This window comes from Garra rufa, chromosome 8, assembly GCF_049309525.1.
Source record: "Garra rufa chromosome 8, GarRuf1.0, whole genome shotgun sequence".
NCBI classification, from domain to species: domain Eukaryota; kingdom Metazoa; phylum Chordata; class Actinopteri; order Cypriniformes; family Cyprinidae; genus Garra; species Garra rufa.
In genome coordinates this window covers 11,614,524-11,634,672 of record NC_133368.1, presented here as the reverse complement: position 1 = coordinate 11,634,672, position 20,149 = coordinate 11,614,524, and the positions used below count along the sequence as shown (strand labels likewise).

Genomic DNA, 20,149 nt, shown 5'->3' with positions numbered 1-20,149 from the left:
AATATCGCAGGTGTTCGATTGTCAACAAAGGCGTCTCTTAGCAACCAAACTGTGGAGGGTGAAGGATGCTGTGCGGCACTAGCATCTGTTCTGCAGGAGTGCCATTATCAACAGAGAGGATTGTTTATGATGTAATCTAGCTATTTAATGTAGCATTTTATTTACTGCGCATCTGTCTGAGCGCCTGCGTGTGAGTGTAACAATGCAGGTATTCGGTAACAAGTTTCCAGGTTGAAAGTTCAAGTAGTGTCAAAGGTTGTGTTGTGTTCTAGTACTTTCTGGTTTTCAGAGATATACATCCATCTGCAGAGCCGCTGAGCCATACACAAATATGCTATTCTCTTCTTTCTTGGATCTGTTGTTTCAGTTTCACAATAACTTGTCAGTCAAAGCCTTTGAAGTACTGGTTTCTGAGGAACTTAGTGGCTGCATTCAGTGATGAGAATAATGTTGTTGTAAATGAACGGAGTACTAACAGCATTGAAATAAAAATCGGTGTTATTTACTACACTGACCAAAATTATAAATGCTAAAATTATAAAAAACACTTTTGTTTTTGCCCCCATTTTTCATGAGCTGAACTCAAAGATCTAAGACTTTTTATATGTACACAAAAGGCCTATTTCTGTCAAGTATTGTTCACAAATCAGCATATCAAGATGCTGATTACACAGCATGGTTATTCCACAGGCTGGCCACAATAAAAGGCCACTCTAAAATGTGCAGTTTTATCACACAGCACAATGCCACAGATGTCGCAAGTTTTGAGGGAGTGTGCAATTGGCATGCTGACTGCAGGAATGTCCACCAGAGCTGTTGCCTGTGGACTGAATGTTCATTTCTCTACTATAAGCCATCTCCAAAGGCGTTTCAGAGAATTTGGCAGTACATCCAACCGGCCTCACAACCGCAGGCCACGTGTAACCAGAACAGCCCAGGACCTCCACAGCCAGCATCTTCACCTCCAAGATCGTCTGAGACCAGCCACCCAGACAGCTTCTGCAACAATCGGTTTGCATAACCAAAGAATTTCTGCACAGACTGTCAGAAACCGTCTCAGGGAGGCTCATCTGCATGCTCGTAGTCCTCATCGGGGTCTCGACCTGACTGCAGTTCCTCGTCGTAACCGACTTGAGTAGGCAAGTGCTCACATTCAATGGCGTCTGGCACTTTGGAGAGGTGTTCTCTTCACAGATGAATCCCGGTTTTCACTGTACAGGGCAGATAGGGTGTATGGCGTTGAGTGAGCATTTTGCTGATGGATCAAGTGGCCCCTAGTAGAGGTGGGGTTATGGTATGGGCAGGTGTACGTTATGGACAACGAACACAGGTGCATTTTATTGATGGCATTTTGAATGCACAGAGATACCGTGACTAGATCCTGAGGCCCATTGTTGTGCCATTCATCCACGACCATCACCTCATTATCTGCATGATAATGCACGGCCTCATGTTGCAAGGATCTGTACACAATTCCTGGAAGCTGAAAACATCCCAGTGGTCAGAGAAGTGCTCACTAACACAGATTGAAACCGATTTGTGAAAAAATATTTGAGAGAAATAGGCCTTTTGTGTACATGGAAAAAGTCTTAGATCTCTAAGCTTAGCTCATGAAAAATGGGGGCAAAAACAAGTGTCGCGTTTATAATTTTGGTCAGCATATAATTGAGCTCACTGAAGCGGTTTTCATTTGACTAGGCTCTTTCTCAGCCATAGGGCCTATGCATCGCATCGAGATGGCAGAAAGCGCACCCTGTTTATCTTCTTTATTTTACAAAAGTACATTGTTTTGTTGTTATTATGACTACAAATAAAAGTATACCCTTTGCAGTTTCAAACGATATTTTATTCTTATCTGTGGGATGTTTTTCATGTCCGTGGGTTGAAGCAACCCCAATAGCTTGATATTTAGCCCCTGGAAGGTGTCTTCCATATTGTCCCACAGCAACATTAAAATAGTGTACATTAGTGTTCAATGTTTTATTTAACATATTTAATATTGGGGGCAAGTTATTTGACATATTTGAAAAAAAAAAAAAGTTACTTTTTAACTGGTAATTAGTTAGTTTTATGATGATGTAACTCAGTTACTATTTGTGAGAAGTAACTAGTAACTATAACTAATTACTTTTTTTTTTTGAAGTAACATGCTCAACACTGGCTGCATCCAGTATCGCAAACTGTCTAAGTAGCAAGTAAATACTTCACGACCGTTAACAACATATGTAGTATATAGTATGGATATAGGTAGAATATAAATGTAATCCATATCATGGTCAGAAATTAACAAGGGCTTGTTACAAAAATGCCACCAAATGGAACAAAAAGGTTCTATAAAATCAAGACAAAGGGGCAAAAAATGCCCCTGCACAATTTAACCATGTATTACGGCTGTCGTGATTAAAATGAAATGTGAAAATGAATGAAAAGTGTCAATTCGTTGTTTTATGCAACGTTGTGCCTTATAACCAATCAAACAAGTTTCTGTTGAACTTAGGGATGCATTGGCCAATCAGAGGTGCATAGATTAGTCAGCACTGAAAATGCTGGAGCTGTTGATGAGTGCGCTTGCTCGCGAATTCCCTCATCATAAACAACACAGTGCAGATATGATGTAAATTTTTCATTTCATTTTAGTAGCTTCAGTGATTAGTTTTTTTCATAACTTATGCTAGACTTGGCTAACGTCATGGACTGACATGTTTGTCTGTGAAGCCAGAATTTTACATGCCCAAAACATGTTTTGTATCTATATTAATAATTATTATTGCAGTATAAAGAGCAATAATCTAGAATAATGATTTTTGCTATAAAATTGCAGCTCTATGAGCTTCTGTTTTTTACATTTATAATTTAGATACTAATGTTAAACAGTTTATTGTTATTGACCACAGTTTAAAATATTGATTTAAAGTACTTAGGTAAATTAAAGTATTTGACATTCTATAGTGCCTGCGAGTTTGAATTGCAGTTTCGAAGGGCTCTAAACGATCCCAACTGAGGAAGAAGGGTCTTATCTAGTAAAACAATCGGTCATTTTCTTAAGTAAATAAATATTTGTACACTTTTTAACCACAATTGCTCGTCTTGTCAAGCTCTGTAATTCGCATGTATACTCTATTCCGGTTCAGTACAGTTAAGGTATGTCGAAAAACTCCTATCTCATTTTCTCCTCCAACTCGAAAATCATCCATCATTGCTGTTGTTGTAAGAACATTTGATCATCTTTGCATGTTCACTTTGTTAACACTGGGCTGGTACATCTCCAGTGATGTAGGACGATTTTGAAGTTGGAGGAGAAAATGAGATGGGAGTTTTTCAACATACCCTAACTGTCTTGAACCGGACGCATGCGCATTGCAGAGCTAGACAAGATGAGCATTTGTAGTTAAAAAGTGTATAAATATTAATTCACTTAAAGGGGTCCTATTATGCTCCTTTACAAAGTCTTTATTTTGTTTTGGGGGTGTACTTGAACATGCTGTCATGCTTGGTGGTTCGAAAAACGCATAATTTTTCACATAATTTACATTATTACAATAGCTTTCTCCCCAGGTGGGCACAAACGGCTCGATTAGTTCCGGGTTCAACCTTCCGAAAAAACAAATGTATTGTGATTGGTCAGCAGTCCCACTGCGTTGCGATTGGCAAACAGCGTAGACCGCGTTCCGCCCTGCTGCGCCCCTTCCCAAAGCAGCAAACTAGATTAAAGTGATTCTTACGTTTTAAATATGGATATATATATTTCTTTTTACAAAAACACATCTGATCGCTAAAGGAGGCTTTTACCGACCGCCCCGGAGCCATGTGAGGCACTTTTTATTATGGATCGACTTATTTTGGACTGATGAAACACTTGCCCGCCCCGTTCAGTCTATGCTGTTGTATGAGTGCCAGAATTGATTTAATATAACTCCGATTGCATTCGTCTGAAAGAAGGAAGTCATATACACCTAGCATGCATGAAGGGTGAGTAAATAAAACGCTACAGCATTGTTGGTCCTATCGTCAGCCTGCGAGATCGCAGATACATGATATTATCATTATTGTTCTAATGTATTTGATTATTTGCATGCCCGAAACTATGAGGCTAGTGAAGCTATCTACATTGTATGATGAATAAATCTCTTACCACACTCTGCACGTCTACGGCGCGGCGCCGACGCGTCCACGGATGATCACTAGTCAATGTTGGTGTTTACATCAGCCGCGGATCTGCGTGAACGACGCAGCTTCAGCACGGCTACCGGAGCAGTTCGCGGACCCTTTAGTTAAAGCTGCGTTTAAACCGACCTGCGGCTCGCTGAAGCATCCCAAAAGCGGCTGTCCATAATACATAGCTAAAGTTAGGCGAATCCCCCACCTGCCAACGAATTGAATTTCAGTAGGCGGGATTTACGTTGTGACATAATAGCCTCCAGAAAACAAACGCTGTAGTCCAAATGAGCTGTTTCGTTGTAGTTCTTGAAAAGGGATTTTTTAAAAACTAATATCTCCCTTTGGAGTTGACTTTGAGATTTGTAACTTGTAGATGTTTATTATGCCCAAACATACACACCACACACTGGCTAAAGTTCAAAAAGTGAAAAAGCATAATAGGACCCCTTTAAAAAAATGACAGATCATTTTGCTAGATAAGACCCTTCTTCTTTGGCTGTGATCGTTTAGAGCCCTTGGAAGCTGCATTTAAACTACAAGTTCAAACTCACAGTCACTATAGAAATCCACTATATGTAGAAAAATCCTCAAATGTTTTACTCAAAAAACACAATTTCTTTACGACTGAAGAAAGAATGACATGAACATCTTGGATGACAAGGGGGTGAGAAAAATGATCTGTAAATTTTTGTTCTTGAAGTGAACTAATTCTTTAAAGACAACATAGTATGGTGATCAGAACAAACTACTCTTTTCACCAACTGTTTTTTGCCTACTATCTAGTAGGGAAGTATGCGATTTCAGATGCAGCCGGTGACTGGTGAGTTATCAATATGGGTCTATATATACATGTGCCTCCTAATGTCTCACCTTGACATCAGACACAATTCATGTCAGAAATAACTCTGAGACCTAGATGAGATTGACCAGTTTTCTATATTTCTATGTTCACCTTGCATGTAGGCCTTTGTGAGTTTAAGCCCCTACGGCAAGGTTTATCATTGACATGAGGATCGACGTTATTCCCACCGGTATCCGCTCTTTAGGCTATAATGAGATGATTAACTTTGAGTGGTCTGAGTAATGGCATGGAATGATTGTTGAATCGGCTTTCATTAGTTTGCTTGCTATGAGCAAATGGGGACATTGAGAAACCATCATACATGCCTTAACTAATCTAAAAGAAACTGAATAAAATCAGAACTACAAACAAAAGCAATTGATAATGATAATTGATTGTGTTTTATATACTTAAATATAACATTATGAGATTTTGCTCTTAGCCAAAACTGTTTGCTCTGGAACAAATACTAGATTAATGAGACCAAAGACTGCCCATTATATATACCCAAAACAAATTATATCTCATGTTTAACCACTATAGAGACATCAGAGCCAGCTGCAAATTCCAGAAGATCTGGCCGAGGTGTGGCTGCATGAGTGCTGAATGGTCGCTGACGCCAAAAACACTGAAGCAAATCTTCGAATAGATGTTATCTTTATTAACAAATCATATACTTAAAAGTCTAAACAAGTACATTCTCGCCTAAAAATCTTTAAAAACTACATTCTGTGATAATTCTGTGATAATCTAATTAAAATCTACATTCTATAGTAAATTTGGCTGTGAGAAGTATCGCAAGCGGAGTGATGCAACAGTAAAATGGTTGGAGTTCTGTTATCACTCAAATATCACACTCCTCTCAGCCAATCAGATTCGAGGACCAGAAAGAATTCATTAATTTATTCGAAAAGATACTGATTTAATTTATTGAAATGTCGCTAAAACGAATGGCAAGATTTCTCTCATGTGAAATAAGTCCATTGACAGTGTCTTATAGGAAATGTCCTGGGCAAAATTAGATTGGCAGAAAAACTAATGTGTAATTAAGTGCATCACTGCAGGCTGTGTTGAACGCACAGCTCCACTTCTTCTCTGACACACAGACAGATTAGCAGCCTGCTCAGGCCCTGCTCCCTGCTACCTGTTCACTCTCCTGTGTGTTTTCCAATTTGTTATTGTTGCTTATCATGATAGTCTTGTGGAAGCAGGCAGGCAGAGACTCTCTCTCTCTCTCTCTGTCTGTGTGTGTGTGTGTGTGTGTGTGTACCTGGTATTCATCACGTGGGGACCAAATGTCCCCACAAGGATAGGAATACCAGTAGATTTTGACCTTGTGGGGACATTTCTCAGGTCCCCATGAGGAAACAGGCTTATAAATCATGCACAATGAGTTTTTTTGAGGAAGTAAAAGTGTGCACAATCTCCTGTGAGGGCTAGGTTTAGGTGTAGGGTAGGTGTAGGGCGATAGAAAGTACGGTTTGTACAGCATAAAAACCATTACGCCTATGGAATGTCCCCATAAAACATGTAAATCCAACGTGTGTGTGTGTGTGTGAGCACACAATGGATGCTTTCAGGATCCTGGAGAGGGGCAGCTTTGTGTAAATCCTGTTAGTCCTTCAGACAGAGCAAGGTCATCATTGCCACAGTGGTGTTCCTTGAATCTCAGAAAAACATGTCCAGGTCACATGAACCCCAGTGTCGCCAAAGTCAAAAATAAACAACAAAGAATAAAATCTATTTTAAGTATTTTTACTGTGTTAATTACATTTGATTCGCTCCATGTGATATAGCCATGTTTTGGTGAGATTCAGAAAACAGCACTGTGGCCACACTGACCTTTCTCTGGTTTATGGTCTCATGGGAAATACACAAGTTGTCATTTTTATCTGTTATTTCTTTCTCTCCTCACCATTTTTCCCTTCACATCTTAGGAAGAGAGTTTTCTAAATGGTTGAACCAATATATCGGGGGTTGTTAATATTTTCTGATTTAAGAACATCAGTCTGTCATGTCTAGACAGGCCAGAGTCTGTCACCCCATGATGAGCTGATTATTATTATTCTGGCTATCAGTCATTCAGCATTAACTTATGTGACCTTGGTTTCAAGAACCACTGTACAACAGTCAATTAGCAATTTAAGCTGTCAAAATTGATCCGAATGTCAAAATTATCATTATTGTTTTAAAAATGAATGTCCATGGCTCAGTAGAAACAACTTTAAGGTTGATCAAACATCTCAATTATCTTATTTAATCAATTTGTTTTAGTAGTAAAACATTTAAAGCCAAAATGTATTAGATTATACACAAGCAATGCTTTATATTCTATGACAGAATCACCTAGATGAGTGAAGTAGCCTTGACTGAAAGTTTGAAGCAGTTAAAGGCACAGTAAGTCATTTTCACCACTAGAGAGCGCATATTCAAAACAAACAATGAAACGAAGGCATAGTTTGATGACGCCGTGATTGAGTGTGGAATCATGGGAGTTGTCTTCATCCCCACAGCTGATGCAATCCGACATGACTCGACGAGAACATGTTCATGGATGAGCTAATGTATTAAAGACTTATTAAGGTCACTGTAGTATGAAGCAGAGTTGGCCTGAAAGCTGTGGAAGCGAAACCAGGACGCTGGAGCGATTGCTTAAGAGAGACGATCATACATGGCTTAAAAGCAGCAGAGCTTTTATTATGCCACAGTCGTCCACTTCTGCTCCTTCCACTCATGCGTTAGTGGCCTAAAACAGCGTTGTTTTGTCACACTAGATACATTTGATTGTGTTGACACTTCTGTCATAATGCTACTCTATGCGTTCGTCACCGGTCTAATGCAACACATAACAAAATAAAGCGTCTTTAGTGTTTCTATGTTTTCTACAAAATAAAACCGGAAATCGAAGGTATTTGACGTCATTGGCAGGTGACGCAATGGCATGGTCCGCTACACTAGTTAAAATTGCTTATTGCTCTGGATTGAAACATTCTTTGAAACATTTGTGGTTAATGTAAGTAAACAAGTCAACAAAATATATAAAACTATTCTAGTGGTTTTTGGACGTTTTGATCAAAAAATCTTACATATTGTGCCTTTTAAAGCTTAAAGTTCGAAAGTTTAAATAGATTTGATGTTTCTAGCTTGTAGCAAAGTTAGCTAGCACGTTTCTAGCATTATTTACATTTTGTTTCTACTATGATTAACATGTTGCTAGCATGTTTTAAGCATTAATAGCATTACTAGTATGATATTTTCTGTAAAGCTGCTTTGAAATGATGTGTATCCCCTAAAACCAGCCTAGGCTGGTTGGCTGGTCTTAGCTGCTTTTAGCTGGAAGTAGCTGGTTTTAGCTCGTCTCCCAGCCTGGCCAGCTAAGACCAGCCTGACCAGCCTGGCCAGGCTGGAAAAGTGGCCAAAACCCCTCTAAAACCAGCCTGCTGACCATCTAAAACCAGGCTGGTTGACCAGTTTTAACCAGTCAACCAGCCTTGGCTGGTTTTAGCTGTTTTTTTCACCAGGGTCGTGAAAAGCTATATACAAATAAACTTGAATTGAAAGATTATCATGTTTTTTTTAACGGTTAACGTGTTGCTAGCATGTTTCTAGCATGATTAACATGTTGTTAGCATGTTTGTAGCACTATTAGTATGATGTTAGCATGCTGCTAGCATGTTTCAAAAAATATTAGCATGTTAACATATTGTTAGCATGATTAGCATGTTTGAAGCACTATTAGTATGATGTTAGCATGCTGCTAGCATGTTTCAAAAAATATTAGCATGTTAACATATTGTTAGCATGATTAGCATGTTTGAAGCACTATTAGTATGATGTTAGCATGCTGCTAGCATGTTTTTAATAATATTAGCATGTTAACATATTGTTAGCATGATTAGCATGTCGTTAGCATGTTTCTACTATAACTAATTTGTTGTTTGCATGTTTATAACATGATTATCATGTTGTTAGCATGTTTTTAGCATTACTAGTATGATATTTTCTGTAAAGCTGCTTTGCAACGATTTGTACTAATTAACTTGAAATGCTAATGCTAACAATGTGCTAACAACATGCTCATAATGATAAGTTACAATAAATAGCTAAACCAGCTGATTTAGCAAAAAAATAATGGTCAACAACCACCTAAAACCAGTTGATTCAGCAGTAAAACTGCTAAAAACCATCTAAATCCAGCCCAAGCTGGTTGTCTAGTTTTAGCTGCTTAACGTTGGTTTAAAAGCCAGCTAAGACCAGTCTAGCTAAAAAGTGGCCAAAACCATTTTAAAACCAGCAGTTTGTTTTATTAGGGAGTTGTTAAGCTTTGCTATAGCACTAGATTGCTTAAATACACCATAAGTCTCATTGCTCAAATGTTTTCACCTCCTCAATGAAAGTCGTAGGATTTTGGGTGGTTTTGATTGTCTGGTTTACGAAAACTAAGCCGGATCAGTTATAAAAGATATAGCACACCGAGTCAGACCAGTCTTAAGGTCTGACCCAAGTTTGGTGGTAGTAGCTTTAAAGCTCTAGGAGGAGTTCAAATTTTGGCTCAGAAGAAAACAAAAGAAGCTGTGTGTGTGTGTGTGTGTGTGTGTGTGTGTGTGTGTGTGTGTGTGTGTGTGTTATATATACACACTTATACACACACACACACACACACACACACACACACACACACACACACACACACACACACACAAACACACATATGTATAATTTATGCACTGCACTGTGCACAATAGAAGTGGATGTAGGCAGTAAAGAAAAACAGTGTTTGCAATTTTTATTTCACAAAATGTTACATAGAGGGCTCGTTGCACAGTGAGGGGGAAGTGATTGGTACAGATGCGAGGGTCTAGCTGTCATCAGGTAAAGTGTGCTCTGGCTTTGTGACTGTGTTCTGGACCTCCAGGGCGCCTCACGTACGCACGCACTCATGGAACGTGCTTCACTGAACCAAAGATGCAATGGAAATTTATAGCAGCATGATGAGGCGCAGCAGGCACCAGGTGTGCCTCATCACACGCTGCCAGCTATAGCACATTTTTACCCCCTCCGAGTCACACGCTCCCATTATACGGCACAGACGTGGGCTGGAAGTCAGTGATTGGAAGCACAGACATTTCTTTGCAATGAAGCTTGTGGATGTAGAGCTGTGGAGCGGGCAGCACAAATCAAGATAGAATTGAGCCTGTGGACTCGGGGAAGCAAATGAATTATGTTGCTCCATTTAATTTCAAAGTGACTTTAAAGTCATTGTGAAAGAAGTTTGTGACCCATTTGATTTTTGTAATGTATTAAATGAGGATGAAAATGTAGGGTGGGACTTTATTTTATCCATTCGAAATTGACTGGATTGCAACAGTGGGGGAAACACTCAAACCTCAAACATTGTGGTGTCAGTAGGGGTGGACGATATACCAGTAGAGATTTTGGATTATCGTCTCTATTGCGTTTACATGCTCATGTGACATTGCTGAGCTATGTGGTCATGAAAAATGTATAGTTTACACATGTTTAAGCTATTAAAATGCAATCAGCAGAAAAAGAGAACTCATTTTGGTATATGTACACACTGTCTGAGGAAGTATTGAACCAAGTTATTTTTGCCAATTTACCGGCCTTGAATGGTTAAAAACACACAAAAAACACACTTTGTGTGCCAAAATGCCTGTCTTTGCAAGTATCCTTGGAAGCACAGTAGTTTACCTCAAGTGAAAGCAAACAGCTGAGAAAGAAAACACGTGTGACAGTATATTGGATCCTGGCAGGTCTTAAAGTGACAGCAGTCTGTCATTCATGTTAATCAAACAACAAAAGAGAGAAAATCTCTCACTTGATTAAATCACTTTGTAACTTATTAATATATATTTAATTTACACAGTGGAAAATATGCAGTGTTTTTATACATTTTGATTACTTTATACAATGTATGTAGCAATTCTTATTTATTCTACTGTAGTTTTTTGTCCTATTGCTTGTAATTAGTTTCTTATTCTTTTTTAATTGCTGGCTGTTTATTTGTCTTCAGTGAGCTTGAGTGAGCTTTAATTTGTTTGTGTTTTTTAATTTAGGCTAGTATTTTTTTGTGATATTGACACTGGTGACAAGATTTATATATATTAAAAATATGGTTTCAAGTTTTTTGATATCATAAAGACCTTATTTAAAGCAAAAATAATTATACTGTGATAAATAGTTACAGTGAAATAAAATTACTCATATCATGATTTTGGTCCACCCCTAGGTGTCAGTATTTCTATTTTATTTTTTAAGAAATTTGCGATTTTATTCAGCAAGGTTGCATTAAATTGATCTAAAAGTAATCGTAATGACATTTAAAATGTTACGAAAGATTTATGTTTCAAATAAATGCTGCTATTTTTAACTTTTTAACTTTTTCATAATTTTCACACACACAAAAAAAATAAAAATAAAAAATAGCCGTTTAAATGTTTTCAACATTGATATTAATCAGAAATGATATTCGAATTAATTCTGAAGGATCATGTAATACTAAGGATTGGAATAACGATGCTTAAAAAATTAGTATTTCATCACATGATTTAATTATATTTGAAAATATATTCAAATAGAAAATAGATGTTTAAAATTTTAATAACTTATCACAGTATTTACTGTGTTTTTGAACAAACAGATGCAGTCTTGGTGAGCATATGAGGCTTATAAAAAAAAAACATTCTTTAAAAAATATATTTTATATCACAATAAAAGGCATTTGGAAGGGATTAAGATTAAAAAAGAATCTCGTTCACTCTGAAATTCACTGACATTTACAGTCAAACCAAATTTTATTCAGACACCTTCAACTTCTCACATTTATCACAGTTTGTTTGCTATAGTTTCGAAAATGAAAACGAAAACTCAAGAGTTACAATGTGTCAGAACAAATTATTTTTGATAATGTCAGATAACTTTGATAGAAATGGTATGTAATGGATTACGATCAACCAAAAATTCAGTTAATATGACAATATTTACAGAACTATCAATACTTTGTTGACCAATTACCAAGCAATGCTTAATTTTGTTCAGTCTGTGGTGTAAAAAGGCCAAGCTAGCAATTAAAGAAAAAAAAAAAAAACTTAAGCAAAACATGGTCAGGACAAAGTGTCTGAATAATTTGATGGCAGTCCACTGTATGAAGAATTTTGGGGTATAATATGTCATAGTTTACGTTATTATACTATCCTCACTTACATAAATGAACTATAGTGTCCAGCACCCACTAGTAAAAAAAATATCAAAAATGACATCTGGTGTCTGAATAATTTTTGGTTTGACTGTAGATAAATAAAGTGAATACTAATACTGTATTATGTGAAACAGCTCATTAGCTCATTAGTAGGTTTTTGGTGAAATGTACCTTTTACAGTTGTAAAGAATAAGAGGAAAAAGAGGAGACAAATCTTGAGCATACTTGATGTAAACTGCTGCTTCTCCTGCAGGTGGATCCCCATATTTGGCAGCAAAGATCAATGAAGCAAAAGATCTGCTTGACTCTGGCCCTCGGCGCTGACCCAGCTGCCCGCGCTACCCCAACAGAGAGTTACATCTACTTCAGTGCCGCCAACTCACCCATGAGCCTCCGCAGGTCTTTGTTCTCCTCCATGTTTTTCTGCCATAAATCAGCCGACTCTCAGCATATTGTGCTCCGTTCTATCTGTCACAGTTCCCCACCGCAACTTTAATGCAAGTCTGCAAAGGCTGATCCTTCACGTTAAAGGATCTTCACACTGTCCGTGTGAAATATCTCATAGTAATCTTTATTATTTATTGAGGTGACTTCTGCAGTGTTTAACATCTGTTGAAAAATGGTGGATGTATCATTTCCAGTGGCTAAAAAGCCCAAAGTATTTATTCTAATCCACAGGGACCAGATTATGTAGGTGTTAAGTTATTTTAGCATGCTGAATAAACTGGTTTACAAATTTGGAATGACTCATTGTGAGTATTTTTGTGTCTGTTTGTACGCTACTGTTTTCCTCCTGCTGTGCTCTGGCTGATGTCTGTGGTACAGATGCCTGTCTGGTCTGCACGTCTGACGGATCCACACAGTGGATCGTCTGGGATTGGACAGAAGGACGTTCTGTACACCATGACTTGGACTGCTGATTTGCCGTTTGATTAATGCCAAGGACAGGATACCACAAACCAGTTACACACTGCAGAAGGAATAAAAAGCAAGCAGCAGGGAAAGAAATTGCTTCGAGGATGCATTTTATATTTAATTTCCTTGCATTTCAGTGCAATGTCAAGCTACATTCAGAATAGAGTATTAGTTTGTGCCTACTGCCTACTCTGTTTTAAAAATAGCCAGTAAAGCAAAATAACCAGTAAAACTCATTATTTTAGATGTGAGAGGTCATAGGCAGAGGGTGAACCAACTCCAGGGTAAGGTTTATAGCAGCCTAAAAAAATATTTTAGTAGGACTGATTGTTATTGGATTGTTATCCAATCAGCAGATAAATTATTTACATTTAAATTTATTTTCACGAATAAATTATGCTGTGAAAGAGTGTTTACATTTACAGTCAAACCAAATTTTATTCAGACACCTTCAACTTTTCTTACATTATCAGTTTAATTGCTATAGTTAGAAAATGGTAATTAAATATGGAAAAAAAAACTTGTTACAATGTGTCAGAACAAATTCTTTATAATAATGTCAGATAACTTTAATAGAAAGGTATGTAATGGATTACAATCAACCAAAAAGTCTGCTAGTATGGCAATGTTTACACATATCAATACTTTGTTGACCAGTTACCAAGCAATGCTTAATTTTGTTGAGTCTGTGGTGTAAAAAGGGCAAATTATCAATTAAAGTAAAAACACTTACACAAAACATGGTTAGGACAAAGTGTCTGAATCCTTTTTGGTTTTACTGGTAGTCCACTGTTTGAAGAATTTTTGTGTATAAAATGTTATAGTTTACTTTATTATGCTATACTCACTTTCATAAATGAACTATATACCCTGCTGAAAAAAACAGCTAATACAAGCTAATAGGCTGGTTTAGGCTGGAAGTAGCTGGTTTTAGCTGGTCACTCAGCCTGGTCAGGCTGGTTTTAGCTGGTGAATTCCCAGCCTGACCAGCCTGGGAAAGTGGCCCAAACCCCTCTAAAACCAGTCTGCTGACCAGCTAAAACCAGCCAACCAGCCTAGGTTGGTTTAACTGTTTTTTTGTTTTGTGTTTTTTTTTTTCCAGCAGGGTAGTGTCCTGCACCCAGTAGTAAACAAATATCAGAAATTATATCTGGAGTCTGAATAATTTTTGGTTTGACTGTAGATAAATAGAGTAAATATTAATACTGTATTATGTGAAACGACTCATTAGCTTTTGGAAAAAGAAGGTTAAGATTTAAAGCAGTCTAATCTATCAACAATAATAATTATAAACTTGTCTTTTTAAATTGTATTTAACGTGATCACAATTTATTATTAAAAGAACATTCGTCATTTGCTAATTATAACGTTTTCATTTCCACGGTTTTCCAAACAGCAATAAATTATAAGCGAGTGAAGGACATTATCTCTAACTTCGATCTGTCGCGAGTTTAAGCGCTCTCAAAAAACAAAACTATTGTTATAATTACTAAAGCTGTCTACACTGTAAAATGAATCTTACTTACATCGTACATACATCTGCGTTTTATTGTTTATGATGAGAGAAGTCCGAAATTCAGTCAACTGAACTGATGAGTTTGAGCGATGACTCATCTGAATTCCTCTGATTTGCCCTTGGCATTCCTAAACTCAACAGAATCGTTTGTGATTGGTTATAATGCGCATCATTGTAAAAGACGTAAGCAACAGACGTAATAGATTTAATTTAATTGTGCAGGGGCATTTTTGCCTCAAGGCCAGGGGAAGGTTAAGCATTGTGAGAGCACAATAAAGACACAATAAAATAAAGTGAGACCAAAATATCCGAACTTTTGGCAGTTGAATCGAATAAATGACATTTTCATGAATGATTCTTAACAGCTGTGTACACTCAAATGCGCTTTGTAATAATGTTAAATTGAAAGTTTAACTTTAAAGCACACTTTAAATCATTGTTTTAATAGTCTTTTGTTGTGCTTTAAAGTACACTTATTTTTATGTTGACCAATATGTAAAGTATAGGATTAATAGCTAGTTGAAATATTTTAAACATGCTAAATTGCAACGTCATCATATTTAAATACATAAAATACAAGTTTCAATAGATATATTACATTTAGGTACTTCCATTCAAAAGTTTGGGATCAGATTTTTTTTTTTTTAAGAAGTCTCTTATGCTTGTCAAGGCTGTGTTTATTTGATCAAAAATACAGAAAAAACAGTAATACTGTGAAATGTTATTACAATATAAAACAATGGTTTCGGTCTAAATATATTTTACAATTTATTTATTCCTGTGATGCAAAGCCGATCTTTCATTTGCCATTACTCCAGTCTTAAGTGTCACATGATCCTTCAGAAATCATTTTGATATGCTGATTTATTATCAGAATTATCAATGTTGGAAACAGTTGTGCTGCCAAAGATTTTTTTTGGAACCGGTGATACTTTTTTCAGGATTCTTTGATGAATAAAAAGGTAAAAAGAAAAGCATTTATTCAAAATATAAATATTTTCTAACTATATAAGTCTTTGCTATTACTTTTTATTCATTTAACACATCCTTGCTGAATAAAAGTATTCATTTCTTTAAAAAAAGAAAAAAGAAAGAATAAATACTGACCAACTTTTGAACAGTAGTGTTGTTATTTTTAACCTTTTATTTATCAAAAAATCCTGAAAGTGTCACAGGTTCCAAAAAAATATTAAGCAGCATAACGTCTAGGTTACGAAGGTAACCCTCGTTCCCCGAAGGAGGGAACGGAGACGTTACATTGGGATCTCGCTTGAGAGACCGATCACCTCTGAGCCTTATTAAAAAGGCCAATTGAAAATTGGCGAGTGGACGTGCGCGCCGGCCACGCCCCCGTACATACGGGTATATAAGATGGCTGCGCGCACCACTCAGTCAGGCTTTTGCTGAAGAGCCGGGAGAGCCCAGCGTCAGCGCGACGCCAGGGGCGTGGCAGGGGAATGTAACGTCTCCGTTCCCTCCTTCGGGGAACGAGGGTTACCTTCGTAACCTAGACGTTACCCCTTCAGTCGAATCACTTCGACGTTACATTGGGAACTAGACCCATGGAAAAGGCCACGACCCTGACGCCGCGTTACGCACAACGCCACGTGCCGGCAGGTCTTCCCAGACGTGTCCGCAGGCGGTCATTGAACGTAACCTTCCCAACGCCCCGAGGCCCCCTTTTTATAAGGGGGCCTGCAGGGATGCCAGATGTACTGAAGCATGGGTTGGGGGGGCAGAGCACATGCAATTTGTGCATGTGGAAATGAGAATAATTCAATATATCCATAAGATTTCTTAGGGATACACGAGGGAAACAGCGGTCTCCTCCGCTGGAAAATATTGAAAAGTATAGCCACAACCTGCGGGGCGAAGGAGACCCAGGCAGGATCACAGCCAAGGACTACTCCGCATCTAGCCCTGACTGCGGGGCATGGAGGACCCAGGTTCGCCGGAGGGAACATTCTGGGAGATAGCGCACGGATCCACGTGGGAATGGCGCAGCAAGCCGACACCAGCCGTCCCCCCGCTCGCCTGAAGTCTTATGTTAAGACACGGGAGGAACGGCCTCTGCGCGGAGGTTGAAGAACCTAGCGAAGGTATTAGGTGTCGCCCAGCCCGCAGCTCTATAGATATCTGCTAGTGAGGCGCCATGAGCCAACGCATAGGATGAAGCAGCACTCTTAATGGAGTGGGCATGAACACCTAAGGGGCATGGCTCTCCCAGATATAGATAAGAGAGGGAGAGGCATCTACCACCCAATGAGCCACCTCAGTTTGGGGACAGCATTCCCTTTCTGCTGAACCCCAAGCAGATAAGCTGCTAGGTGCGTCTGAAGTGCCAAGCGAATTCATTTTCACATAGACACAACATCGCAAGGCTGGGTCTGCCTCCTCCAGGGCAGAGCTTGCAGGTTCACCACCTGACCGCGGAAAAGCGTGGTGGGGAACCTTGGGCACAATAGCCGGGCCGGGGTCTCAGGTAGTAACGTGAGAGTCGCCGGGCCCGAACTTCTTGACACACTTTGCTGGCAAGGAAAGCTTGTAGGTCTCCAACCCTCTTAATAGGAGCCGGGGCAGTCAGGAGCGCTGTCTTAATGACAGGACTCGACTGAGGCCCACTGAGCACCTCTGGGGAACCTTTGCTCGTTCAATGGGAGCCAGGGCAGTCAGGAGCGTTTTTCTCGCTCGACTGAGGCCCGAGGCTCCAAGGGAGCGCCCCGCGGCCTGAGAAGGCGACGGGGAAGCTTCCCTACAGAGAAGTTTGTAGGTCTCCTTACCCTCTTGATGGAGGCCAGGGCAATCAGGAGCGCTGTCTAAATGACAGGAATTCTAGCTCGACTGAGGCCAGGGGCTCAAATGAAGCGCCCCGCGGCCCCGAAGGGCGACGGGGGGGTCCCAAGAGGGTATGAGGCGCGGTCTGGCACCTCTGAGGGACCTCACGACCAGTGGGTGCTTACCTATTTTGCTTCATCTACTGCATGTGATATGCGGCTAAGCGGCGGCATATATTCCGAGAGTCGAGGGGACAGCCTGCGCTCCAACTCTCCTGCAGGAAAGGAAGCACTACTGCAATCGTGTATCTCTGTGCCTCTCAGCGAGAGGAATGCCAGCGATAGACCTCATCTCAGTGCGTGAGCCAGCCTTTGCCAAGGGAGCCCAGTACCGAGTGATAGTTTGTATCACGGCCTGAGGAAGGCCGGAGAGATCTATGGTGTCAAGCCGTGCCCTTACAGGGAGGGACTGCCGCGAGGGGAAGGTTACTAAGACCTAAGTCCGGGTGGGCCGTCCTTGCAGCGCAACCTCCAGACTTACTCCTCGTCCTCCCTGGACTCACACAGAGTCTGCGCAAGGAGGCTCACTGGGGAAGGGCGTACTTGGGCCCCGGAGGTCAGCTATGTGCCAGAGTTACTCTGGCAATGGGAGGAATCGGGAGGGCGAGCGGATGTGGCTGGGCCTGCCGATATAACTCCAACTAGCTGCGTCACGGGGTGGAGTCGCCATTCTGCAGGTGGGTGGACTGCCGTGGGAACCGGGGGGCTGCACGGTTGAGTTTCCCTGCTTTAAATGAATGGCAAGTAGCAAAATCTGCCACGTTGGACTCCATGGGAGCAGATGGGAGGAGCTGTAAGCCTCTGTTGTACATGGCAACCCAACCCGTGGTAAGCCACGGGCTGACTTGTCGGCAATACTGCGGGAAAACGCCAGTCCGGAGAGAGCCGAGATGCCATGCCCATCATAGGACTCGATCGTGCTGCAGCGGTCTCACATGAAACAGCTTAACGGCAAGCGGCTAGAGCTGACATGTGCCCCAGGAGCCTCTGATTTGAGGGGACCGCTGAATAGTTCCTGATTAGCTCAGAGACTACAGCACCAACTGCGCGCTCTTGGTAGCAAGGCGGGCCGTCTTGTGGACCGAGTCGGGCTCCCGACCGAGGAAAGGGATTCCCTCGGTTGGCCTGAAGGACCAGATGGCGGGGGTGCCGAGGCACCAGGTCCCTGTATTCGCACAACGGAACTCACGAGTGGGCTGGTAAGCACCAGTCGAAGAGACGGTTGAAGACGCGAGTACCTGTCTGCCGAAGAGGGGACAGGGGAGCTCCTATGGCCTAAAGAAGGCAGGAAGGAGAGGGACTAGCCAAGTGGAAGCACCTCGCGCTGAGCGCTCGACCCCCGGGGCAGACCGCCGGAGGGGTGTGCACCGGGGAAAGATCGAGACGCGACAGCGGGTGCCCTTCAGGCAGATGGCTGCAACCCAGCCCTGGAGACGGAAACATACTTGTATGTGCGTCGTCGTGAGCATGTGTGCCGACAGCCTAAGAAGGGATCGGAACAGAGCTCCATCCAGGGCGGATGTTAACCCACCACTCTAACTGGACACGTGAAGTCAGGACTCTTATCAAACCCCGACCTCGTCCCGGCCGGAGAGACAGGCTGGATCGCGTCCTTCGCCAGTAGGAACGCGACCTCCGCAGGCAGAACAGAGGCACGCCTGTTTCCGAATAAAGAATGTAAGGGGTACCTGTGAGTCTGGGCGGACGCCTGGAGCCGGGCCGTACCGTCCGTATCAACCAGTGTAGTGGTATCAAGGGAACGTTGACCGGCGTGACCGTGGTGGGGCAGCCTGGGGAAAGACAGGGAAGGAGACAAAACCCAGAAGGATAAACGTCCTGGAGAAGTGTCTAACTGCGCTAAGCAGTGCTTACCTACTTCCCTGGTTCCCGCGCTGGCGACATCCGGTCCCGAGTCTGGTTCCGAGGAGTGGAAGTGCTGCTCAGGAAGGAAACTCGGGGCCGGGGCCCCAGAGGTGAGAAAGCTGGGTCTTTCTGTGATTTCAAATGACCGGCTAAGTCCCGCTTCCAGCGGGAGTGCCGACAGAGTAGCTCTCTCCACCTCCGGGGGTGCTCGCATCAGGGACGCTTCGAAGCTCGCCTGCGAGGGTCTTCCGTCGCAGGACCCTGAGAGGCGAGCGGCGTCCCTCTCCCACGGGCGGCTCGACGTCGGCTGCGAGCCTGGATCGTGTGGCTCAGCAGGGGACGGAGCTGCGGGGGGACGCCCTCGGCGACGGGCAGGCGGAGGCGGGGGCCCAGGCGGCGGAATGGTAACTTCGCGGCGGGGCAGGATATGTTGGACGGCCTCCGTCTGCCTCTGGACCGTTGGAGCGCCAGAGGAGACGCCCAGCCCGAACGACGGGGAGGCGTACTGCTCTGGCAACTCGACGGGGTATGCTGATGGGCGGAGGATCGCAGGCTTTTGGGGGCCGGCGATACGTTCGACGCCGCTGAGCAAAAACCCTTCACGGTGTCGCCGAATAGGCCGCTCTGGGGAATGGGAGAGTCGAGAAAGCGAACTTTGTCGGCCTCTGCCATCCGGGCCAGAGTCAGCCATAGGTGGCGTTCCTGGACCACGCAGGTGGACATCACCTGACCAAGGGGACACGCCGCGACCTAGTGGCCCGAAGGGCGAAGTCAGTGGCGGCGCGGAGTTCTTCAAGTACCCC

General features: G+C 41.7%; 1 protein-coding gene across 1 annotated transcript in view; it reads left to right on the top strand.

Moving 5' to 3' along the window:
- The window catches only part of dnajc15 (DnaJ (Hsp40) homolog, subfamily C, member 15), a 40,817-nt gene extending 27,856 nt beyond the window's left edge, over nucleotides 1-12,961 (top strand). Inside the window, exon 6 of the mRNA XM_073846265.1 lies at nucleotides 12,472-12,961. Within this exon, the coding sequence (XP_073702366.1) occupies nucleotides 12,472-12,542 (71 nt within the window). The 3' untranslated portion in view covers nucleotides 12,543-12,961. The remainder of the gene's footprint in view (nucleotides 1-12,471) is intronic.
- Nucleotides 12,962-20,149: the final 7,188 nt, after the last annotated feature.